This window comes from Arachis hypogaea, chromosome 20 (genome assembly GCF_003086295.3).
Source record: "Arachis hypogaea cultivar Tifrunner chromosome 20, arahy.Tifrunner.gnm2.J5K5, whole genome shotgun sequence".
Taxonomy (NCBI): domain Eukaryota; kingdom Viridiplantae; phylum Streptophyta; class Magnoliopsida; order Fabales; family Fabaceae; genus Arachis; species Arachis hypogaea.
Genome location: NC_092055.1, coordinates 23,652,309 through 23,671,650, shown reverse-complemented (window position 1 = coordinate 23,671,650; position 19,342 = coordinate 23,652,309). Strand labels below are relative to the sequence as shown.

General features: G+C 36.8%; 1 protein-coding gene across 1 annotated transcript; it reads right to left on the bottom strand.

The window, feature by feature from the left end:
- Positions 1 to 13,118: 13,118 nt before the first annotated feature.
- On the bottom strand, positions 13,119 to 15,759 carry LOC112785602 (uncharacterized). The gene is made up of 5 exons (XM_072230989.1): positions 15,625 to 15,759; positions 14,691 to 15,537; positions 13,692 to 13,833; positions 13,462 to 13,576; positions 13,119 to 13,364 (listed from the first exon to the last, which is right to left on the bottom strand). Exons 1-5 carry the CDS (start codon positions 15,757 to 15,759, stop codon positions 13,119 to 13,121), a joined length of 1,485 nt encoding a protein of 494 aa, XP_072087090.1.
- Positions 15,760 to 19,342: the final 3,583 nt, after the last annotated feature.

The window sequence follows — 19,342 nt, the reverse complement described above, 5'->3', positions numbered from 1 at the left end:
TTTCCATGGCTGGCTTTATGCAAGGGCATCACCGTTGTCAATGGTTACATCCCCTCCTCTTATGAAAATGGTCCAAATGCTCTGTCACAGCACGGCTAATCATCTGAGGTTCCCGATCATGCTGGAATAGGATTCACCCTCCTTTTGCGTCTGTCACTACGCCCAGCAATCGCGAGTTTGAAGCTCGTCACAGTCATTCAATCCCAGAATCCTACTCGGAATACCAGAGACAAGGTTTAGAATTTCCGGATTCTCATGTATGCCGCCATCAATCTAGCTTATACCACAAAGATTCTGATTAAGAGATCCAAGAGATAATCATTCAATCGAAGGTAGAACGGAAGTGGTTGTCAGGCACGCGTTCATGGGGAATGATGATGATTGTCACGTTCATCACATTCAGGTTGAAGTGCGAATGAATATCTTAGAAGCGGAATAAGTTGAATTTGAATAGAAAAACAGTAGTACTTTGCATTAATCTTTGAGGAACAGCAGAGCTCCACACCTTAATCTATGGAGTGTAGAAACTCTACCGTTAAAAATACATAAGTGATAGGTCCAGGCATGGCTGAGAGGCCAGCCTCCATGATCTAAGAACCAGGCATCCAAAGATGTTCAAAGATACAATCCCGGATTCAAAAGATGTCTAATACAGTAGTAAAAAGTCCTATTTATAATAAACTAGTTACTAGGGTTTACAGAAGTAAGTAATTGATGCATAAATCCACTTCCGGGGCCCACTTGGTGTGTTCTTGGGCTGAGCTTGAATTCTACACGTGGAGAGGTCATTCTTGGAGTTGAACGCCACATTTTGTGCCATTTTGAGCGTTGAACTCCACTTTGCAACTTGTTTCTTGCGCTGGACGCCAGAATTGGGCAGAGATCTGGCGTTGAACGCCAGTTTGCGTCATCTAAACTTGGGCAAAGTATGGACTATTATATATTGCTGGAAAGCCCTGGATGTCTACTTTCCAACGCAATTGGAAGCGCGCCATTTTGAGTTCTGTAGCTCCAGAAAATCCACTTTGAGTGCAGGGAGGTCAGAATCCAACAGCATCAGTAGTCCTTCTTCAACCTCTGAATCTGATTTTTGCTCAAGTCCCTCAATTTCAGCCAGAGAATACCTGAAATCACAGAAAAATACACAAACTCATAGTAAAGTCCAGAAATGTGAATTTAACATAAAAACTAATGAAAACATCCCTAAAAGTAACTAGATTCTACTAAAAACATACTAAAAACAATGCCAAAAAGCGTATAAATTATCCGCTCATCACAACACCAAACTTAAATTGTTGCTTGTCCCCAACCAACTGAAAATCAAATAGGATAAAAAGAAGAGAATATACTATAAATTCCAAACTATCAATGAAACATAGCTCCAATTAAATGAGCGGGACTTATAGCTTTTTGCCTCTTGAATAGTTTTGGCATCTCACTTTATCCATTGAAATTCAGAATGATTGGCTTCTATAGGAACTCAGAGTTCAGATGGTGTTATTGATTCTCCTAATTTAGTATGATGATTCTTGAACATAGCTATTTTATGAGTCTTGACCGTGGCCCTAAGCACTTTGTTTTCCAGTATTACCACCGGATACATAAATGCCACAGACACATAATTGGGTGAACCTTTTCAGATTGTGACTCAGCTTTGCTAAAGTCCCCAATTAGAGGTGTCCAGGGTTCTTAAGCACACTCTTCTTTTGCTTTGGACCTTGACTTTAACCACTCAGTCTCAAGTTTTCACTTGACACCTTCACGCCACAAGCACATGGCTAGGGACAGCTTGGTTTAGCCGCTTAGGCCAGAATTTTATTCCTTTGGGCCCTCCTATCCACTGATGCTCAAAGCCTTGGGATCCTTTTTATTGCCCTTGCCTTTTGGTTTTAAGGGTTATTGGCTTTTTGTTCTTGCCTCTTGGTTTTAAGGGCTTTTGGATTTTTCTGCTTGCTTTTTCTTTTTTCTTTCTATTTTTTTTTTCGCCTATTTTTTTTTCTCTGCAAGCTTTGTTCTTTGCTACTTTTTCTTGCTTCAAGAATCATTTTCATAATTTTTCAGATTATCAAATAACATGTCTCCTTGTCATCATTCTTTCAAGAGCCAACATATTTAACATTCTTAAACAACAACTTCAAAAGACATATGCACTATTCAAGCATACATTCAGAAAACAAGAAGCATTGTCACCACATCAATCATAATTAAACTAAGTTCAAGGATAAATTCGAAACTCATGTACTTCTTGTTCTTTTGAATTAAAACATTTTTCATTTAAGAGAGGTAACGGATTCATAGGACGTTCATAACTTTAAGACAAAGTTACTAACTACTAATGATCATGTAATGAAGACACAAACATAGATAAGCACTTAACATAGAGAAAACGAAAAACAGAGAATGTAAGAACAAGGAATGAGTCCACCTTAGTGATGGTGACGTTTCCTTCTTGAGGAACCAATGATGTCCTTGAGCTCTTCTATGTCTCTTCCTTGTCTTTGTTGCTCCTCCCTCATTGCTTTTTGATCTTCTCTAATTTCATGAAGGATGATGGAGTGCTCTTGATGTTCCACCCTTAATTGTCCCATGTTGGAACTTAATTCTCCTAGGGAGGTGTTGATTTGCTCCCAACAATTCTATGGAGGAAAGTGAATCCCTTGAGGTATCTCCGGGATCTCATGGTGATGAGCTTCCTGCACCTCTTGAGCTCCATGAATGGGCTCTCTTGCTTGCTCCATCTTTTTCTTAGTGATGGGCTTCTCTTCCTCAATGTGAATGTCTCCTTCTATGAAAACTCCAGCTGAGTAACATAGATGGCAAATAAGATGAGGAAAAGCTAGCCTTGCCCCAGGGGAGGGCATTTCGGCTATTTTGTAGAGTTCAAGGGAGATGACTTCATGAACTTCTACTTCCTCTCCAATCATGATGCTATGGATCATGATGGCCCGATCCACAGTAACTTCAGATCGGTTGCTAGTGGGGATGATGGAGCGTTGGATGAAATCCAACCATCCTCTAGCCACAGGTTTGAGGTCCAGTCTTTTTAGTTGAACCGGCTTGCCTTTGGAGTCAATCTTCCATTGAGCTCCTTCCACACATATGTCCATGAGGACTTGGTCCAACCTTTGATTAAAGTTGACCCTTCTAGTGTAGGGGCGTTCATCTCCTTGCATCATAGGCAAGTTAAACGCCAACCTCACATTCTCCGGGCTAAAATCTAAGTATTTCCCCCGAACCATTGTAACATAATTCTTTGGATTCGGGTTCTTACTTTGATCATGGTTCCTAGTGATCCATGCATTGGCATAGAACTCTTGAACCATTAGGATGCCGACTTGTTGGATGGGGTTTGTTAGGACTTCCCAACCTCTTCTTTGGATTTCATGTCGGATCTCCGAATACTCATTTCTTTTGAGCTTGAAAGGGACCTCGGGGATCACGTTCTTCTTGGCCACAACATCATAGAAGTGGTCTTGATGGGCTTTGGAGATGAATCTTTCCATCTCCCATGACTCAGAGGTGGAAGCTTTTGTCTTCCCTTTCCCTTTTCTAGAGGATTCTCCGGTCTTAGGTGCCATCAATGGTAATGGAAAAACAAAAAGCTTATGCTTTTACCACACCAAACTTAGAATTTTCCTCGCCCTCGAGCAAGAAAAGAAAGAATAGATGAAGAAGAAGAAGAAAATATGGAGGAGAGGGGGGGTGGTGTATTCGGCCAAGAAGAGAAGAGAGGGTTGTGTTGTGTGAAAATGAGGAAGAATAGAGGGCTATATAGAGGGAAAGGAGGGGGGTAAGGTTTCGGCCATATAGGGTGGGTTTGGGTGGGAAATTGATTTTGAATTTTGAAGGTAGGTGGAGTTTATGAGGTAGGTTTATGGGGAAGAGTGGATGGATGTGAGTGGTGAAGAGGTGATGGGAAAGAGAGATTAAGGTGATTGGTGAAGGGTTTTGGGGAAGAGTGTTTATGGGATTGTGTGAAAGAGGGGTGAGAAGAAGTAAGTGGAGGTAGGTGGGGATCCTGTGGGGTCCACAGATCCTGAGGTGCTTAAGGATTTACAACCTTGCACCAAATTAGGCATGTAAAATGCCTTTGCACACAACTCTTGGCGTTCAGCGCCAGATTGGTGCTTGTTCGGGGCGTTCAGCGCCAGCTCTTCTCCAGGGTGTATTTCTGGCATTCAAACGCCCAGATGCTACCCATTTCTGGCGTTCAGCGCCAGAACCATGCTCTGTTCTGGCGTTGAACGCCCAGAACATGCTTCTTACTGGCGTTTAAACGCCAGTAAGGTCTTCCTCCAGGGTGTGATTTTTCTTCTGCTATTTTTTATTCCGTTTTCAATTTTTATATTTATTTTGTGACTCCACATGATCATGAACCTAATAAAACATGAAAAACAATGAAAATTAGATAAATAAACATTGGGTTGCCTCCCAACAAGCGCTTCTTTAATGTCAATAGCTTGACAGTGGGCTCTCATGGAGCCTCACAGATGTGCAGAGCTTTGTTAAGACCTCCCAACACCAAACTTAGAGTTTGGATATGGGGGTTTGACACCAAACTTAGAGTTTGGTTGTGGCCTCCCAACACCAAACTTAGAGTTTGACTGTGGGGGCTTTGTTTGACTCTGCTTTGAGAGAAGCTTTTTATGCTTCCTCTCCATGGATGCAGAGAGAGATCCTTGAGTTGTAAACACAAGGTTGTCCTCATTTATTTGAAGGATCAATTCTCCTCTGTCCACATCAATCACAGCTCTTGCTGTGGCTAGGAAGGGTCTTCCAAGGATGATGAATTCATCCTCATCCTTCCCAGTATCTAGGACTATGAAATCAGCAGGGATGTAAAGGCCTTCAACCTTTACTAACACGTCCTCTACTTGTCCATAAGCCTGTTTTCTTGAATTGTCTGCCATCTCTAATGAGATTTTAGTGGCTTGCACCCCAAAGATTCTCAGTTTCTCTATTACAGAGAGGGGCATGAGGTTTATCCCTGAACCAAGGTCACACAGAGCCTTAAAGATCATGGTGCCTATGGTACAAGGTATTAAGAACTTTCCAGGATCCTGTTTCTTCTGAGGCAATGTCAGTTGATCTAGATCATTTAGTTCATTGGTGAACAAGGGAGGTTCATCTTCCCAAGTTTCAATGCCAAATAATTTGGCATTTAGCTTCATGATTGCACCAAGGTACTTGGTGACTTGCTCCTCAGTGACATCCTCATTCTCTTCAGAAGAGGAATACTCATCAGAGCTCATGAATGGCATAAGGAGGTTTAATGGAATCTCTATGGTCTCTAGTTGAGCCTCAGATTCTTTTGGTTCCTCAGAGGGAAGCTCCTTATTGATCACTGGGCGTCCCAGGAGGTCTTCCTCACTGGGATTCACGTCCTCTCCCACCCTTACAGGTTCGGCCATGGTAATTAATTCAATGGCCTTGCATTCTCCTTTTGGATTCTCTTCTGTATTGCTTGGGAGAGTACTAGGAGGGATTTCAGTGATCCTTTTACTCAGCTGGCCCACTTGTGCCTCCAAATTTCTAATGGAGGACCTTGTTTCATTCATGAAACTTACAGTGGCCTTAGATAGATCAGAGACTAAGTTTGCTAAATTAGAGGTATTTTGTTCAGAATTCTCTGTCTGTTGCTGAGTGGATGATGAAAAAGGCTTGCTATTGCTAAACCTGTTTCTTCCACCATTATTAAAGCCTTGTTGAGGCTTTTGTTGATCCTTCCGAGAGATTTGGATGATTTCTCCATGATGGATTATAGGTGTTTCCATAAGGTTCACCTAAGTAATTCACCTCTGCTATTGCAGGGTTCTCAGGATCATAAGCTTCTTCTTCAGAAGATGCCTCTTGAGTACTGTTGGATGCAGCTTGCATTCCATTCAGACTCTGAGAAATCATATTGACTTGCTGAGTCAATATTTTGTTCTGAGCCAATATGGCATTCAGAGTATCAATTTCAAGAACTCCCTTCTTCATAGGCGTCCCATTACTCACAGGATTCCTCTCAGAAGTGTACATGAACTGGTTATTAGCAACCATGTCAATGAGTTCTTGAGCTTCTGCAGGCGTTTTCTTTAGGTGAATGGATCCACCTGCAGAAGTATCCAATGACATCTTTGATAGCTCAGATAAACCATCATAGAATATATCCAGGATGGTCCATTCTGAAAGCATGTCAGAATGACACTTTTTGGTCAGCTGCTTGTATCTTTCCCAAGCTTCATAGAGGGATTCACCTTCTTTCTGTCTGAAGGTTTGAACATCCACTCTAAGCTTGCTTCAGCTTTTGAGGAGGAAAGAACCTGGCTAAGAAAGTCGTGACCAGCTTATCCCAAGAGTTCAGGCTATCCTTAGGTTGAGAGTCCAACCATACTCTAGCTCTGTCTCTTACAGCAAAAGGGAAAAGCATGAGCCTGTAGACTTCAGGATCTACTCCATTATTCTTAACAGTATCACATATCTGCAAGAATTCAGTTAAGAACTGAAAAGGATCTTCAGATGGAAGTCCATGAAATTTGCAGTTCTGCTGCATCAGAGAAACTAATTGAGGTTTCAGCTTAAAATTGTTTGCTCCAATGGCAGGAATGGAGATGCTTCTTTCATGTAAATTGGAATTAGGTGCAGTAAAGTCACCAAGCATTCTCCTTGCATTATTGTTGTTTGGTTCGGCTGCCATCTCCTTTACTTGTTCGAAATTTTCAATAAGGTTGTCTCTGGATTGTTGTAATTTAGCTTCTCTTAGTTTCCTCTTCAGAGTCCTTTCAGGTTCTGGATCAGCTTCAACAAGAATTCCTTTTTCCTTGTTCCTGCTCATAAGAAGGAGAAGAGAACAAGAAAAGAAGAGGAATCCTCTATGTCATAGTAAAGTGTTTCCTTATTAGTAGAAGAAGAAAAGGAATAGGGGTGAAGAAGAATGAAGAATCTAAACACAAGGGTAAGGATAGGAGCAGTGATGTGAGATGAAGAGAAGTGTTAGTAGATGAATAAATAATTAGAAGGAGATGAGGGAGAAGAATTTTCGAAAATTATTTTGAAAAAGGGTTAGTGATTTTCGAAAATAGTTTTTGAAAAAGGTTAGTAGTTTTCGAAAATTAAAATCAAAAATTAAAATAATTAGTTAATTAAAAAGAAATTTTGAAAAGGGGGGAAGATATTTTCGAAAATTAGAGAGAGAGGGAGTTAGTTAGGTAGTTTTGAAAGAGATAAGAAACAAACAAAAATTAGTTAGTTAGTTGAAACAAATTTGAAAATCAATTTTGAAAAGATAAGAAGATAAGAAGTTAGAGAAGATATTTTAAAATCAAATTTTGAAAAAGATAAGATAAGAAGATATTTTTGAAAAGATATGATTGAAATTAGTTTTTGAAAAAGATTTGATTTTTAAAATCACAATTAATGACTTGATTCACAAGAAATCACAAGATATGATTCTAGAACTCAAAGTTTGAATCTTTCTTAACAAGCAAGTAACAAACTTGAAATTTTTGAATCAAAACATTAATTGTTATTGTTATTTTCGAAAATTTGATATAAAAATAAGAAAAAGATTTTTGAAAAATATTTTTAAAATTTTCGAAAATAACTGAGAAAAATGGAAAAGATTTGATTTTTGAAAAAGATTTTGAAAAAGATAAGATTTTTAAATTGAAAATTTGATTTGACTCATAAAAACAGCTAGATTTTAAAAATTTTTGAAAAAGTCAAATCTAATTTTCGAAATTTTAAGAGAGAAAAAGGGAAAGATTTTTTTTTTGAATTTTTAATGATGAGAGAGAAAAAAACATGAAAATGATGCAATGCATGAAAATTTTGGATCAAAACAATGAATGCATGCAAGAATGCTATGAATGTCAAGATGAACACCAAGAACACTATGAATGTCAAGATGAACATCAAGAACTTATTTTTGAAAATTTTTATATGCAAAGAAAACATGCAAGACACCAAACTTAGAAATCTTTCATGTTTAGACTCTAAGAATTCAAGAATGCATATGAAAAACAAGAAAAGACACAAAACATGAAAATGTAAAGATCAAACAAGAAGACTTACCAAGAACAACTTAAAGATCATGAAGAACACTATGAATGCATGAATTTTCGAAAAAATGCAAGATGAACATGCAATTGACACCAAACTTATAATATGACTCAAACAAGAAACATGAAATATTTTTTATTTTTATGATTTTATGATTTTTTTTGTATTTTCTTTTAAATTTTTTTCGAAAATCATTTTGAAAAAGAAAAATAAGGATTCCAAAATTTTTAATATGAATTCCAGGAATCTTATGCTCTTTAGTCTAAAGCTCCAATCAAAGGGTCAGGCATGGCTTAATAGCCAGCCAAGCTTTAGTATGTAACTCAGACATGACATGCCTAACATGCCCTACCCAGAAGGATTAGACATGGCTTTACAGCCAGTGGTGCGCAGAAATTGTGATTACACTTTAATTATGTAAAATTCATCGCTCTTTCTTTCCCTGGTAATGGCACCAAAAACATGATGCCAATACCATGGTTCACAACTTCGCACAACTAACCAGCAAGTGCACTGGGTCGTCCAAGTAATACCTTACGTGAGTAAGGGTCGAATCCCACGGAGATTGTTGGTATGAAGCAAGCTATGGTCACCTTGTAAATCTCAGTCAGGCGGATATCAAATGGTAATGGGGTTTTCGAAATTAAATAATAAAAGAGGGATAGAAATACTTATGTAATTCATTGGTGAGAATTTCAGATAAGCGAATAGAGATGCTTTCGTTCCTCTGAACCTTTGCTTTCCTGCTATCTTCATCCAATCAGTCTTACTCCTTTCCATGGCTGGCTTTATGTGATACATCACCATTGTCAATGGCTACTTTCGGTCTTCTCTCGGGAAAATGATCCAAATGCCCTGTCACGGCACGGCTAATCGTCTGGAGGCATCACCCTTGTCAATGGCTTCATCTTATCCTCTCAGTGAAAATGGTCAACGCACCCTGTCACGGCACGGCTATTCATCTGTCGGTTCTCGATCATGCTGGAATAGGATTTACTATTCTTTTGCGTCTGTCACTACGCCCAGCAATCGCGAGTTTGGAGCTCGTCACAGTCATTCATTCATTGAATCCTACTCGGAATACCACAGACAAGGTTTAGACTTTCTGGATTCTCTTGAATGCCGCCATCATTCTAGCTTACACCACGAAGATTCTGATTAAGAGATCTAAGAGATACTCATTCAGTCGAAGGTAGAACGGAAGTGGTTGTCAGGCACGCGTTCATAGGGAATGATGATGATTGTCACGTTCATCACATTCAGGTTGAAGTGCGAATGAATATCTTAGAAGCGGAACAAGTTGAATTGAATAGAAAAACAGTAGTACTTTGCATTAATCTTTGAGGAACAGCAGAGCTCCACACCTTAATCTATGGAGTGTAGAAATTCTACCGTTGAAAATACATAAGTGAAAGGTCCAGGCATGGCCGAATGGCCAGCCCCTCTAAAACGTGATCACAGGATCAGAATACAATCCAGGATGACTAATACAATAGTAAAAGGTCCTATTTATAATAAACTAGCTACTAGGGTTTACAGAAGTAAGTAATTGATGCATAAATCCACTTTTGGGGCCCACTTTTTGTGTGCTTGGGCTGAGCTTTAACTTTCTAGGTGCAGAGGCCATTTGTGGAGTTGAACGCCAGGTTTTGATCCATTTCTGGCGTTCAACTCTGGTTTTTGATCCATTTCTGGCGCTGAACTCCAGAATTGGGCAGAGAGCTGGCGTTGAACGCCATTTTGCGTCGTCTAAACTTGGCCAAAGTATGGACTATTATATATTGCTGGAAAGCCCTGGATGTCTACTTTCCAACGCAATTGGAAGTACGCCATTTCGAGTTTTGTAGCTCCAGAAAATCCACTTTGAGTGCAGGGAGGTCAGAATCCAACAGCATCAACAGTCCTTCTTCAACCTCTGAATCTGATTTTTGCTCAAGTCCCTCAATTTCAGTCAGAAAATACCTGAAATCACAGAAAAATACACAAATTCATAGTAAAGTCCAGAAATGTGAATTAACATAAAAACTAATGAAAACATCCCTAAAAGTAACTAGATCCTACTAAAAACATACTAAAAACAATGCCAAAAAGCGTATAAATTATCCGCTCATCAGCCAGCCAGGCTTCAACATGCTTCATGAAACACTAGAATTCATTCTTAAAAATTTTGAAGAAAAATATATTTTTTAAAACATTTATTTTAAAATATTTTTTTATTTTTTTCGAAAACAGATGAGAAGTTTTTGAAAGATTTTTGAAAAATTTTTGAAAACAAAACAAAAAGAAGATTACCTAATCTGAGCAACAAGATAAACCGTCAGTTGTCCAAACTCGAACAATCCCCGGCAACGGCGCCAAAAACTTGGTGCATGAAATTGTGATCTCTGGTAATGGCTCCAAAAACTTGGTGCTCTAATCTCAATTCATAATTTGTCACAACTTCGATACAACTAACCAGCAAGTGCACTGGGTCGTCCAAGTAATAAACCTTACGTGAGTAAGGGTCGATCCCACGGAGATTGTTGGTATGAAGCAAGCTATGGTCACCTTGTAAATCTCAGTCAGGCGGATATAAAATAGTTATGGAGTTTTCAAAAATAAATAATAAACTAAGGATAGAAACACTTATGTAATTCATTGGTGAGAATTTCAGATAAGCATGTAGAGATGCTTTCGTTCCTCTGAATCTCTGCTTTCCCGATGTCTTCATCCAATCAGTCTTACTCCTTTTCATGGCTGGCTTTATGCAAGGGCATCACCGTTGTCAATGGTTACATCCCCTCCTCTTGTGAAAATGGTCCAAATGCTCTGTCACAGTACGGCTAATCATCTGAGGTTCCCGATCATGCTGGAATAGGATTCACCCTCCTTTTGCGTCTGTCACTACGCCCAGCAATCGCGAGCTTGGAGCTCGTCACAGTCATTCAATCCCAAAATCCTACTCGGAATACCAGAGACAAGGTTTAGACTTTCCGGATTCTCATGAATGCCGCCATCAATCTAGCTTATACCACAAAGATTCTGATTAAGAGATCCAAGAGATAATCATTCAATCGAAGGTAGAACGGAAGTGGTTGTCAGGCACGCGTTCATGGGGAATGATGATGATTGTCACGTTCATCACATTCAGGTTGAAGTGTGAATGAATATCTTAGAAGCAGAATAAGTTGAATTTGAATAGAAAAATAGTAGTACTTTGCATTAATCTTTGAGGAACAGCAGAGCTCCACACCTTAATCTATGGAATGTAGAAACTCTACCATTAAAAATACATAAGTGATAGGTCCAGGCATGGCTGAGAGGCCAGCCCCCATGATCTAAGAACCAGGCATCCAAAGATGTTCAAAGATACAATCCCGGATTCAAAAGATGTCTAATACAGTAGTAAAAAGTCCTATTTATAATAAACTAGTTACTAGGGTTTACAGAAGTAAGTAATTGATGCATAAATCCACTTCCGGGGCCCACTTGGTGTGTGCTTGGGCTGAGCTTGAAGTCTACACGTGGAGAGGTCATTCTTGGAGTTGAACGCCACCTTTTGTGCCATTTTGAGCGTTGAACTCCACTTTACAACTTGTTTCTGGCGCTGGACGCCAGAATTGGGCAGAGAACTGGTGTTGAACGCCAGTTTGCGTCATTTAAACTTGGGCAAAGTATGGACTATTATATATTTCTGGAAAGCCCTGGATGTCTACTTTCCAACGCAATTAGAAGCGCGCCATTATGAGTTCTGTAGCTCCAGAAAATCCACTTTGAGTGCAGGGAGGTCAGAATCCAACAGCATCAGTAGTCCTTCTTCAACCTCTGAATCTGATTTTTGCTCAAGTCCCTCAATTTCAGCCAGAGAATACCTAAAATCACAGAAAAATACACAAACTCATAGTAAAGTACAGAAATGTAAATTTAACATAAAAACTAATGAAAACATCCCTAAAAGTAACTAGATTCTACTAAAAACATACTAAAAATAATGTCAAAAAGCGTATAAATTATTCGCTCATCAGGTGTATAATTGGTTTGTAAGAAAATGTAATGTGTACCTCAATAGCACATGTATCACTAGGGCTCTAAAAGAAGCTAGAAAAGTTGTGGAGGATGATGAGATAGCACAGTATGGGTTGGTGTGGGATTATGAAAATGAATTACTTACTAGCAATCCAGGATCCAGAGTACAAGTTGGTGTCATCCCCATGCCTGAGAGTCCTCCTCTATTTGATCGGTTCTATGTCTGTCTGTCTTGATGCTTGCAAGAGGGGGTTTAAGGTAGTTTGTAGACTCTTAATTGGACTAGATGGAGCGTTTCTTAAGACATTACATGGAGGACAAATACTTACTGCTTGCGGACAAGATGCTAACAATCACATCTTTGTGATTGCTTATGCGATTGTCAATGTGGAAAACAAGGATAATTGGCAATGATTTCTAGAGCTCCTTCACAATGATCTTGGAGACTACAGAGAGAACAAATGGTGTTTCATTTCAGACATGTAGAAGGTAAGAATGTAATTGATTTACGATAACATGTTTCAAGGACTAAAATGATTTAATGAATATTATATAAGGACTAATTTCTGTGGCTGTTTCTGCTGAGACCATTAAAGGGACAAGTTCTGGAACTACTAAAAGGCTGGCCAACTTCATGAATTTTGTGCCTACTCCAGGCTTCAAGGCTCTAAGGAATAATGATTAAAAAGTTTGATTTGTTAGGAATGTGTTGTGGTTGACTCTTTTTTTGTATGGGACAACATTCTGTTTCTTGTTTTTTGTATGGTATTTAAGTCTAAAGACAATGTGTTGTGGTGACATGAGAACCTTATAACTTTTTTGTGGTATTTATCTGTTAAGACAATGTGACAATTAGTCTTCAATGACAAGTTATTACTAAGATTACTTACTTTGATGCTTATTTTGTTTATGGCTTAAAATAATTCATATGAACAGCGACAGAAAATTGTTTGCCAAATTTGATAAATTTATAACAATTAACAGGGAATTGTTTCCAACTTCAAATAACTACTCCCATTCAAGCCATGCAATTCAATACACCATTACATGTTCACAGAGCATAACTGGGTTTATTTAGAAGTACATAACAAACAATAGAGTATCACAACTACTCCAAACATCAAAATTATTAGCAGTTTCAAATCTCTAACTTCAACTTCTAAACTGCCCAATTTCCATGCCACCTTCACCCTCCATTCATCATAGTCACTTTCAACCTCCATATCAGTTCCTGCATCTTTCTTTGTACCACATACATCCACTACTTGATAGTCATCATCATCAACCCACTTAAAATAATTGTAGTGACTGCCCTTCTGTAATTTCAGAAAGGAGTAAACAAAAAAAAAACAAAGAACACCCAACAACACAGAACAAGATGAAAAACATTTAACTTCTTTCAATATCACTCACCCGGTACCTTGGACATGCACGGAATAATCTATTCGGATTCTCTGCTGTCCCATATTTTTTAATCACAATCTTCAGCCCACAGAAACATGATCCGTCATGAGTATTCAACCTCCTCCTTCACATCGAAGCGCTAGAACCATGACTGTCATGCGATGCATGCGACAAACCACCACCACAACCCCCATTTTCTATCTCCATCCAGGCAGCAAACCAAGGATTACAGCTCCTACTGAGGTCTATCGCCACCGAAAGTGTTCATGGGGTTGTATTTATTGTTGAATTTGGGATTAGGATTTATCCACTCAAGGACTAATTTGACTTCTAAAGCAAGACTTATCTTGTCAGCAACAACATGGTACAGCTTGGCATTTGCTACGTTGGCAGTTAACAGCACATGTCAGCGGATGTTTGCCAACTCAGCGACGGAGATGACAGAAGGACAAACGTGACCAAGTAGGGTATCTTTAGGGGACGGATTTGATTAATTTTATCTTTTAGGGAAGATTTTGACTATTAACTCCGTATATTAACTAGGACTCAATTTGGTATTTTTATCTCCCATCAGATATCATCTTGAGATGGAAAAAAGAAATTGTGAGACAGACATTCAAGTTGTCTTTGTTATTTAATATTTAATAGTATATTAGATACAAAATATAAAAATGGTAAAATATCATCTTTTATCTTTTTTCTCCGTCACATCACACCACCAAACTCCCTTAGTCTTCATTTATGGAGTTAATACTCAAAATGACTCCTAAAATTTGACTCCTGACTCAATTTAACCCTTAAAATTTCAATTGACTCTAATTGTACCCTGAAATTTTGGCCTGTATCTCAATTTAGCCTTTCCGTCATTTTCCATCATCGAAAAGCTTATCTAACAATTTTGGTTGATACCTAGCACCAAAGCAGTTAGATGATGTGGAAAAATATTTGAAAGCATCAATTTAACCCCTAAAAATTTCAAATAAAACCTAGCAACCCCAATTTCTCTAAATTGCAAGAGTCTCTCCAAGAGTTGAGAAGGATGTTGGGGAGCAACAGTCAAAGTTCAAGTAGCTCTAGTAGAGCTCATTCGTATGGTGATTGGGTTAAGAACACATACCGTGACAGAGGTGGGAAGGTTCTCCATTGGTGTGGTTCTGGGTTGCGTCCTATTCTTCGATGGTTTGGGAGCTCTTTGATTCCTCTTCCTCTGAATTTTCTGTCACTAGAGACCACCGCACCTTGGTAGGGGGTATAACAATCCAATTCGTTACCGGTTCCAAGAACTCCACATCGCCCCCTACCCCAAGACCACACATTATATCCATCCCGCACAACAATAACAGCATGTGCAGCTCCACATGCAACTTGAACCGGATCTGGAAACTTAGGTTGGTATGAAACACACAGTTTACGCAAGGGTGAGAGGGCATCACTTGAATCTGATGAACCACAACCAACATCAGGGCATAAGCCAAGACCCTTCTCCATTCCCCATGACAACACATCCCCTGATGAGGAAACCACACTTGTATAAAACAAGCCGCAATCGATACCAATAAGAGATATATCTTGCGGCAAGTCTTGAACAGGGGTAGGAAATAATGCGCTTTGGGTTGTTCCATGCCCGAGTTGGCCATTATCCCCAAGGCCAAAAGTCCAGTACTTGCTTTCCAACTCGGTAGATTTCTTTTTGCGAGTGAGCAAGGCAGTGTGAGCAGCATCACATGCTATGTCATAAATTGTCCAAGGGGACTCCTCATCAAATGTTTTCACAACTTCTGGATGTGCCATGTTCTCCCTATTCCCCAATCCTAACTGGCCATGGTTGTTAAAACCGTAAGAGTAGCAAACCAAATCTTCACCATTGTTTGATTCTTCGGTACTAACCAATGCTACAATATACTCATTTCCACATGCAACCTTGGCAACATTAAGGCCATGAAAGGCCAGTATTGGCATTGGAATGAAACTACTTAGAAGAGAGAATTCACCTTTGCTTTCTTGTGGGTAGTTTCTCCACATCCAGAAGGTGTCACGATTATCAATAACCATAGACATCTTTTCTCCTGCTTTGGCAGCATGTATCTGCTAAAATTAAATGGGCAAAAAACACATTAAGACATTCTCACGATGTTTTATGTTTTAGGATGAAATTCATGTTTCTTATTGTACCTTAATTGATCCTTTTCCTTCAAGTGAGTGCAATTCGGGAAACTTATTCAATAGGTGGGGTGCTAGGTTATAAACTCCACCAATAGAATTTTCATCAGGTGTGTCCTCTCTGTTAGTGCCAAGTTGACCATCCATACCTAGTACTTATGGTGCTACATATCTATATCAGCACAAAATTCCAAAGACATCTACATGATATTCACTCTTGCAAAAGTAGGGTATAGTAATTGATCCATTTTTGAAGAGAGAGAGACTGAATTCTTCTTCCCTTATTAGCACTTATCAATGTTTACTCTGAGACCCAAAAGACATAAAAAAGGTAAAAATTTGACATATTTATTCACACCATTACACTTGCAATGCAATTAAGAAGATGCATAAAATTTGTTATATTGTCTCAAATATTTTTCTCCATATTAATTTCATATAGTTGATGTTAGCAACTATTAGTGCTCAAAAAGTAGCCTTACATGTAATTTTAAAATGCAGCCAATAATGCAGCAAGAGTCTGACAACATATCATTAAAAATCATTCTAATGTCTTGACTGACATAACAATTTATCATATATTCCTTATTCCCTTATATAAGCTTATAAAGAAAAAGGGTTCAATTGTTCCTCTTTTGATCAAATTAATTAAACATATACTTAAAAAAGTCAGATATTACTCTTAATGTATCAAAATTAATTAACTTCAAAAAAAAAAGAAAAATAATAAATAAAAGAAAATTGAGTAGGTGTGAAGAGTTACACTGTTACAAAACCTGCAAGAGCAAGATTATGATATGCACCAGAAGCAATAGCAACAATTTTGGGTGTGTCTGCTTCTCCTCCATTAGGTTAATAGAGCGAAAAAAATAAAAAACAAACCTCATGAAATAGAGCGAAAAAAATGAAAAACAAACCTCATGTAACATTTTGAAAAGATGGTGATTCTCAGGCAATTAGTCTTCACAATTAGTCTTCACAATTAGGGGCAAAACAAGTAAGAAAAGCTTCAAGCTTTAGTTACAGCGATACCCATGGTTCTTCTCTGAGGGTACGTATACGAAGGGAGGAGGAGGAAGAAGAAGGGTCAATTGAGGATTTCATTTTGAGTTGGTTAACGTTTGGGTTTACCCCTTTCTCATGTCACACGACGTCGTTTCTAAACAATTTGGGCGCCAAGAGTTAAACGACGTGCCAAATGACAACCAAAATTGCCAGGTCAGCTCTTCGGTGACGGAAAGCGACAGAAGGGTCAAATTGAGGCGCGGATCAAAATTTCAAGGTACAATTAGAGTCAATTGAAACCTTGAGGACTAAATTGAGTCGGGTCAAATTCCAAGAGCCATTTTAAGTATTAACTCTCATTTATGTGATACTCGGTAATCATGAATTGCAAACTAGATCCAATAACATTCATAAAACATCATCTTACTATACCTAAATTTTTTTAGACTAGACAGTATTAAATTTTAATAGTTTTGCTGCTTCTATTTTTTATTTATTTATTTTTTCAGAAATAGAGCTATATTTGATCAAGTAGTCTTTTCTTTGTCAACAAAAAAAAAAAGTAGTCTTTTCTTTCTCGTAACTAACTGAGATTATCTCGATCTAATTTTTTTCTTGTCTAACATTCTTGTTTAATTTTGGGGTTTTATATGCCCTTTGTTAACCCAAAAAGTTAACAGTAAATATTCTTTGATGTGCTCTTTGTCATCCTACTAACATTAATCTTGTTTTTGTTTTGGTTATCTCCTAGAATTAAACCTGAACAAGTGAACAACAATTATCATAACTTGATCATATGTTCACGACACGAGATAAAAAAAAAATAAAAGAGAATTGTATCCTTTCTTTAACGCTCCAAACATAAAAGCCCTCTTATTTGGCTGGGGCAATCAAACTACCCAATCCAATTTGAAACGAGAGGAGCTTCTATTAAAGGAAACTTTTGTAACCCGATGAGCTTTGGACATTTGGTACAACCGTTCTCTTGTCCAACAAAAACCAACAAAATGATATAAATAGTCATTCATAAACAGTGTTTTGACATCCAATTGAGTGACACTTGCATAGTCTCAAGGCTCAAATTATTTAAGACTTCTATATTAATAGAGGGGTAAAAAACAAAAATAAACCAAGGGAGAAAATAATTTACGTTAATAAGCTAAAACGAAAATTGCTTCATGAATCCACCAATGCACGTTTATATGTAGTTCGAACCAGTTTGGTTCGAACTCTATTTCTACATAATTCGAACCAGCTTGGTTCGAATTATGTAGAAACACACGCACACACATAATTCGAACCAGCTTGGTTCGAATTACACACAAACACACACTAATTCGAACCAGCTTGGTTCGAATTACACACAGTAATTCATGGTATAATTCAAATTATGCTGTTAAAAAATTAATAATTTATTAAAAAAATTTTATTAAAAAATTTATTAAAAAAATTAATAATTTAAAAATTAAAAAAATATATTTTTTTATTTCATACGTTAAAAAAAAACTAACAAAATATTTAATTACGAGACTTCTTTAAAATATTAATGAGCTATCAATTCGAATTCCATACAATACTTTTCTGTCCATTTTTAATAGTTCATGAATATTTTTTAATAAATTTTTTTAAATTATACTACAAAAATATTTTATCCTATGCAAAACAATTTTAAAAAAATGGCTTAAAAAATGTTAGGAGTACTATAAAAATTTGTAATGTTATAATAACTTAGGTAAATACATGCATGTACTCAAATTTTAAATAAAATACTCTACATAGTCAATAATAATTTAGAAATAAAAGAAAATATTTTATTCCATACAAAATAATTAAAAAATATATTTTATTCTATACAAAATAATTTAAAAAAAGGCTTAAAAGATGTTATGAGTACTATAAAAGTTTGTAATATTCTAGTGATTTAGGTAAATATATGATAAAAATAATTTTTCTTTAATTTCTAAATTATTAGTGACTATGTGGAGTATTTCTTTAATGTCCTAAGTCATTAGGACATTACAAATTTTTATAATACTTCTAACATCTTTTAAGCCATTTTTTAAATTATTTTGCATAGAATAAAATATTTTTTTGTGGTATAATTTAAATAATTTATTTTGCATAAATAATTTAAATATTTTTAAATTTATTTAAATTATACCATAAAAAAATATTTTATTCTATGCAAAATAATTTAAAAAATGGCTTAAAAGATGTTAGAAGTACTATAAAAATTTGTAATGTCCTAATGACTTAAGACATTAAAGAAATACTCCACATAGTCACTAATAATTTAGAAATTAAAGAAAAAATAATTTTATCATGTATTTACTTAAATCACTAGAATATTACAAACTTTTATAGTACTCATAACATCTTTTAAGCCATTTTTTAAAATTATTTTGTATAGAATAAAATATATTTTTTTAATTATTTTGTATGAAATAAAATATTTTCTTTCATTTCTAAATTATTATTGACTATGTAGAGTATTTTATTTAAAATTTGAGTACATGCATGTATTTACCTAAGTTATTATAACATTACAAATTTTTATAGTACTCCTAACATTTTTTAAGCCATTTTTTTAAAATTGTTTTGCATAGGATAAAATATTTTTTGTAGTATAATTTAAAAAAATTTATTAAAAAATATTCATGAACTATTAAAAATGGACAGAAAAGTATTGTATGGAATTCGAATTGATAGCTCATAAATATTTTAA

Coding starts and splice junctions, on each gene's coding strand:
- LOC112785602 (XM_072230989.1), bottom strand. CDS start 15,759: ATGGATGGTCAACTTGGCACTAACAGAGAGGACACACCTGATGAAAAT. Junction 15,538..15,624: donor AAGGAAAAGGATCAATTAAG/GTACAATAAGAA, acceptor TAATTTTAGCAG/ATACATGCTGCCAAAGCAGG. Junction 13,365..13,461: donor GTGCATGTCCAAGGTACCGG/GTGAGTGATATT, acceptor CTGAAATTACAG/AAGGGCAGTCACTACAATTA.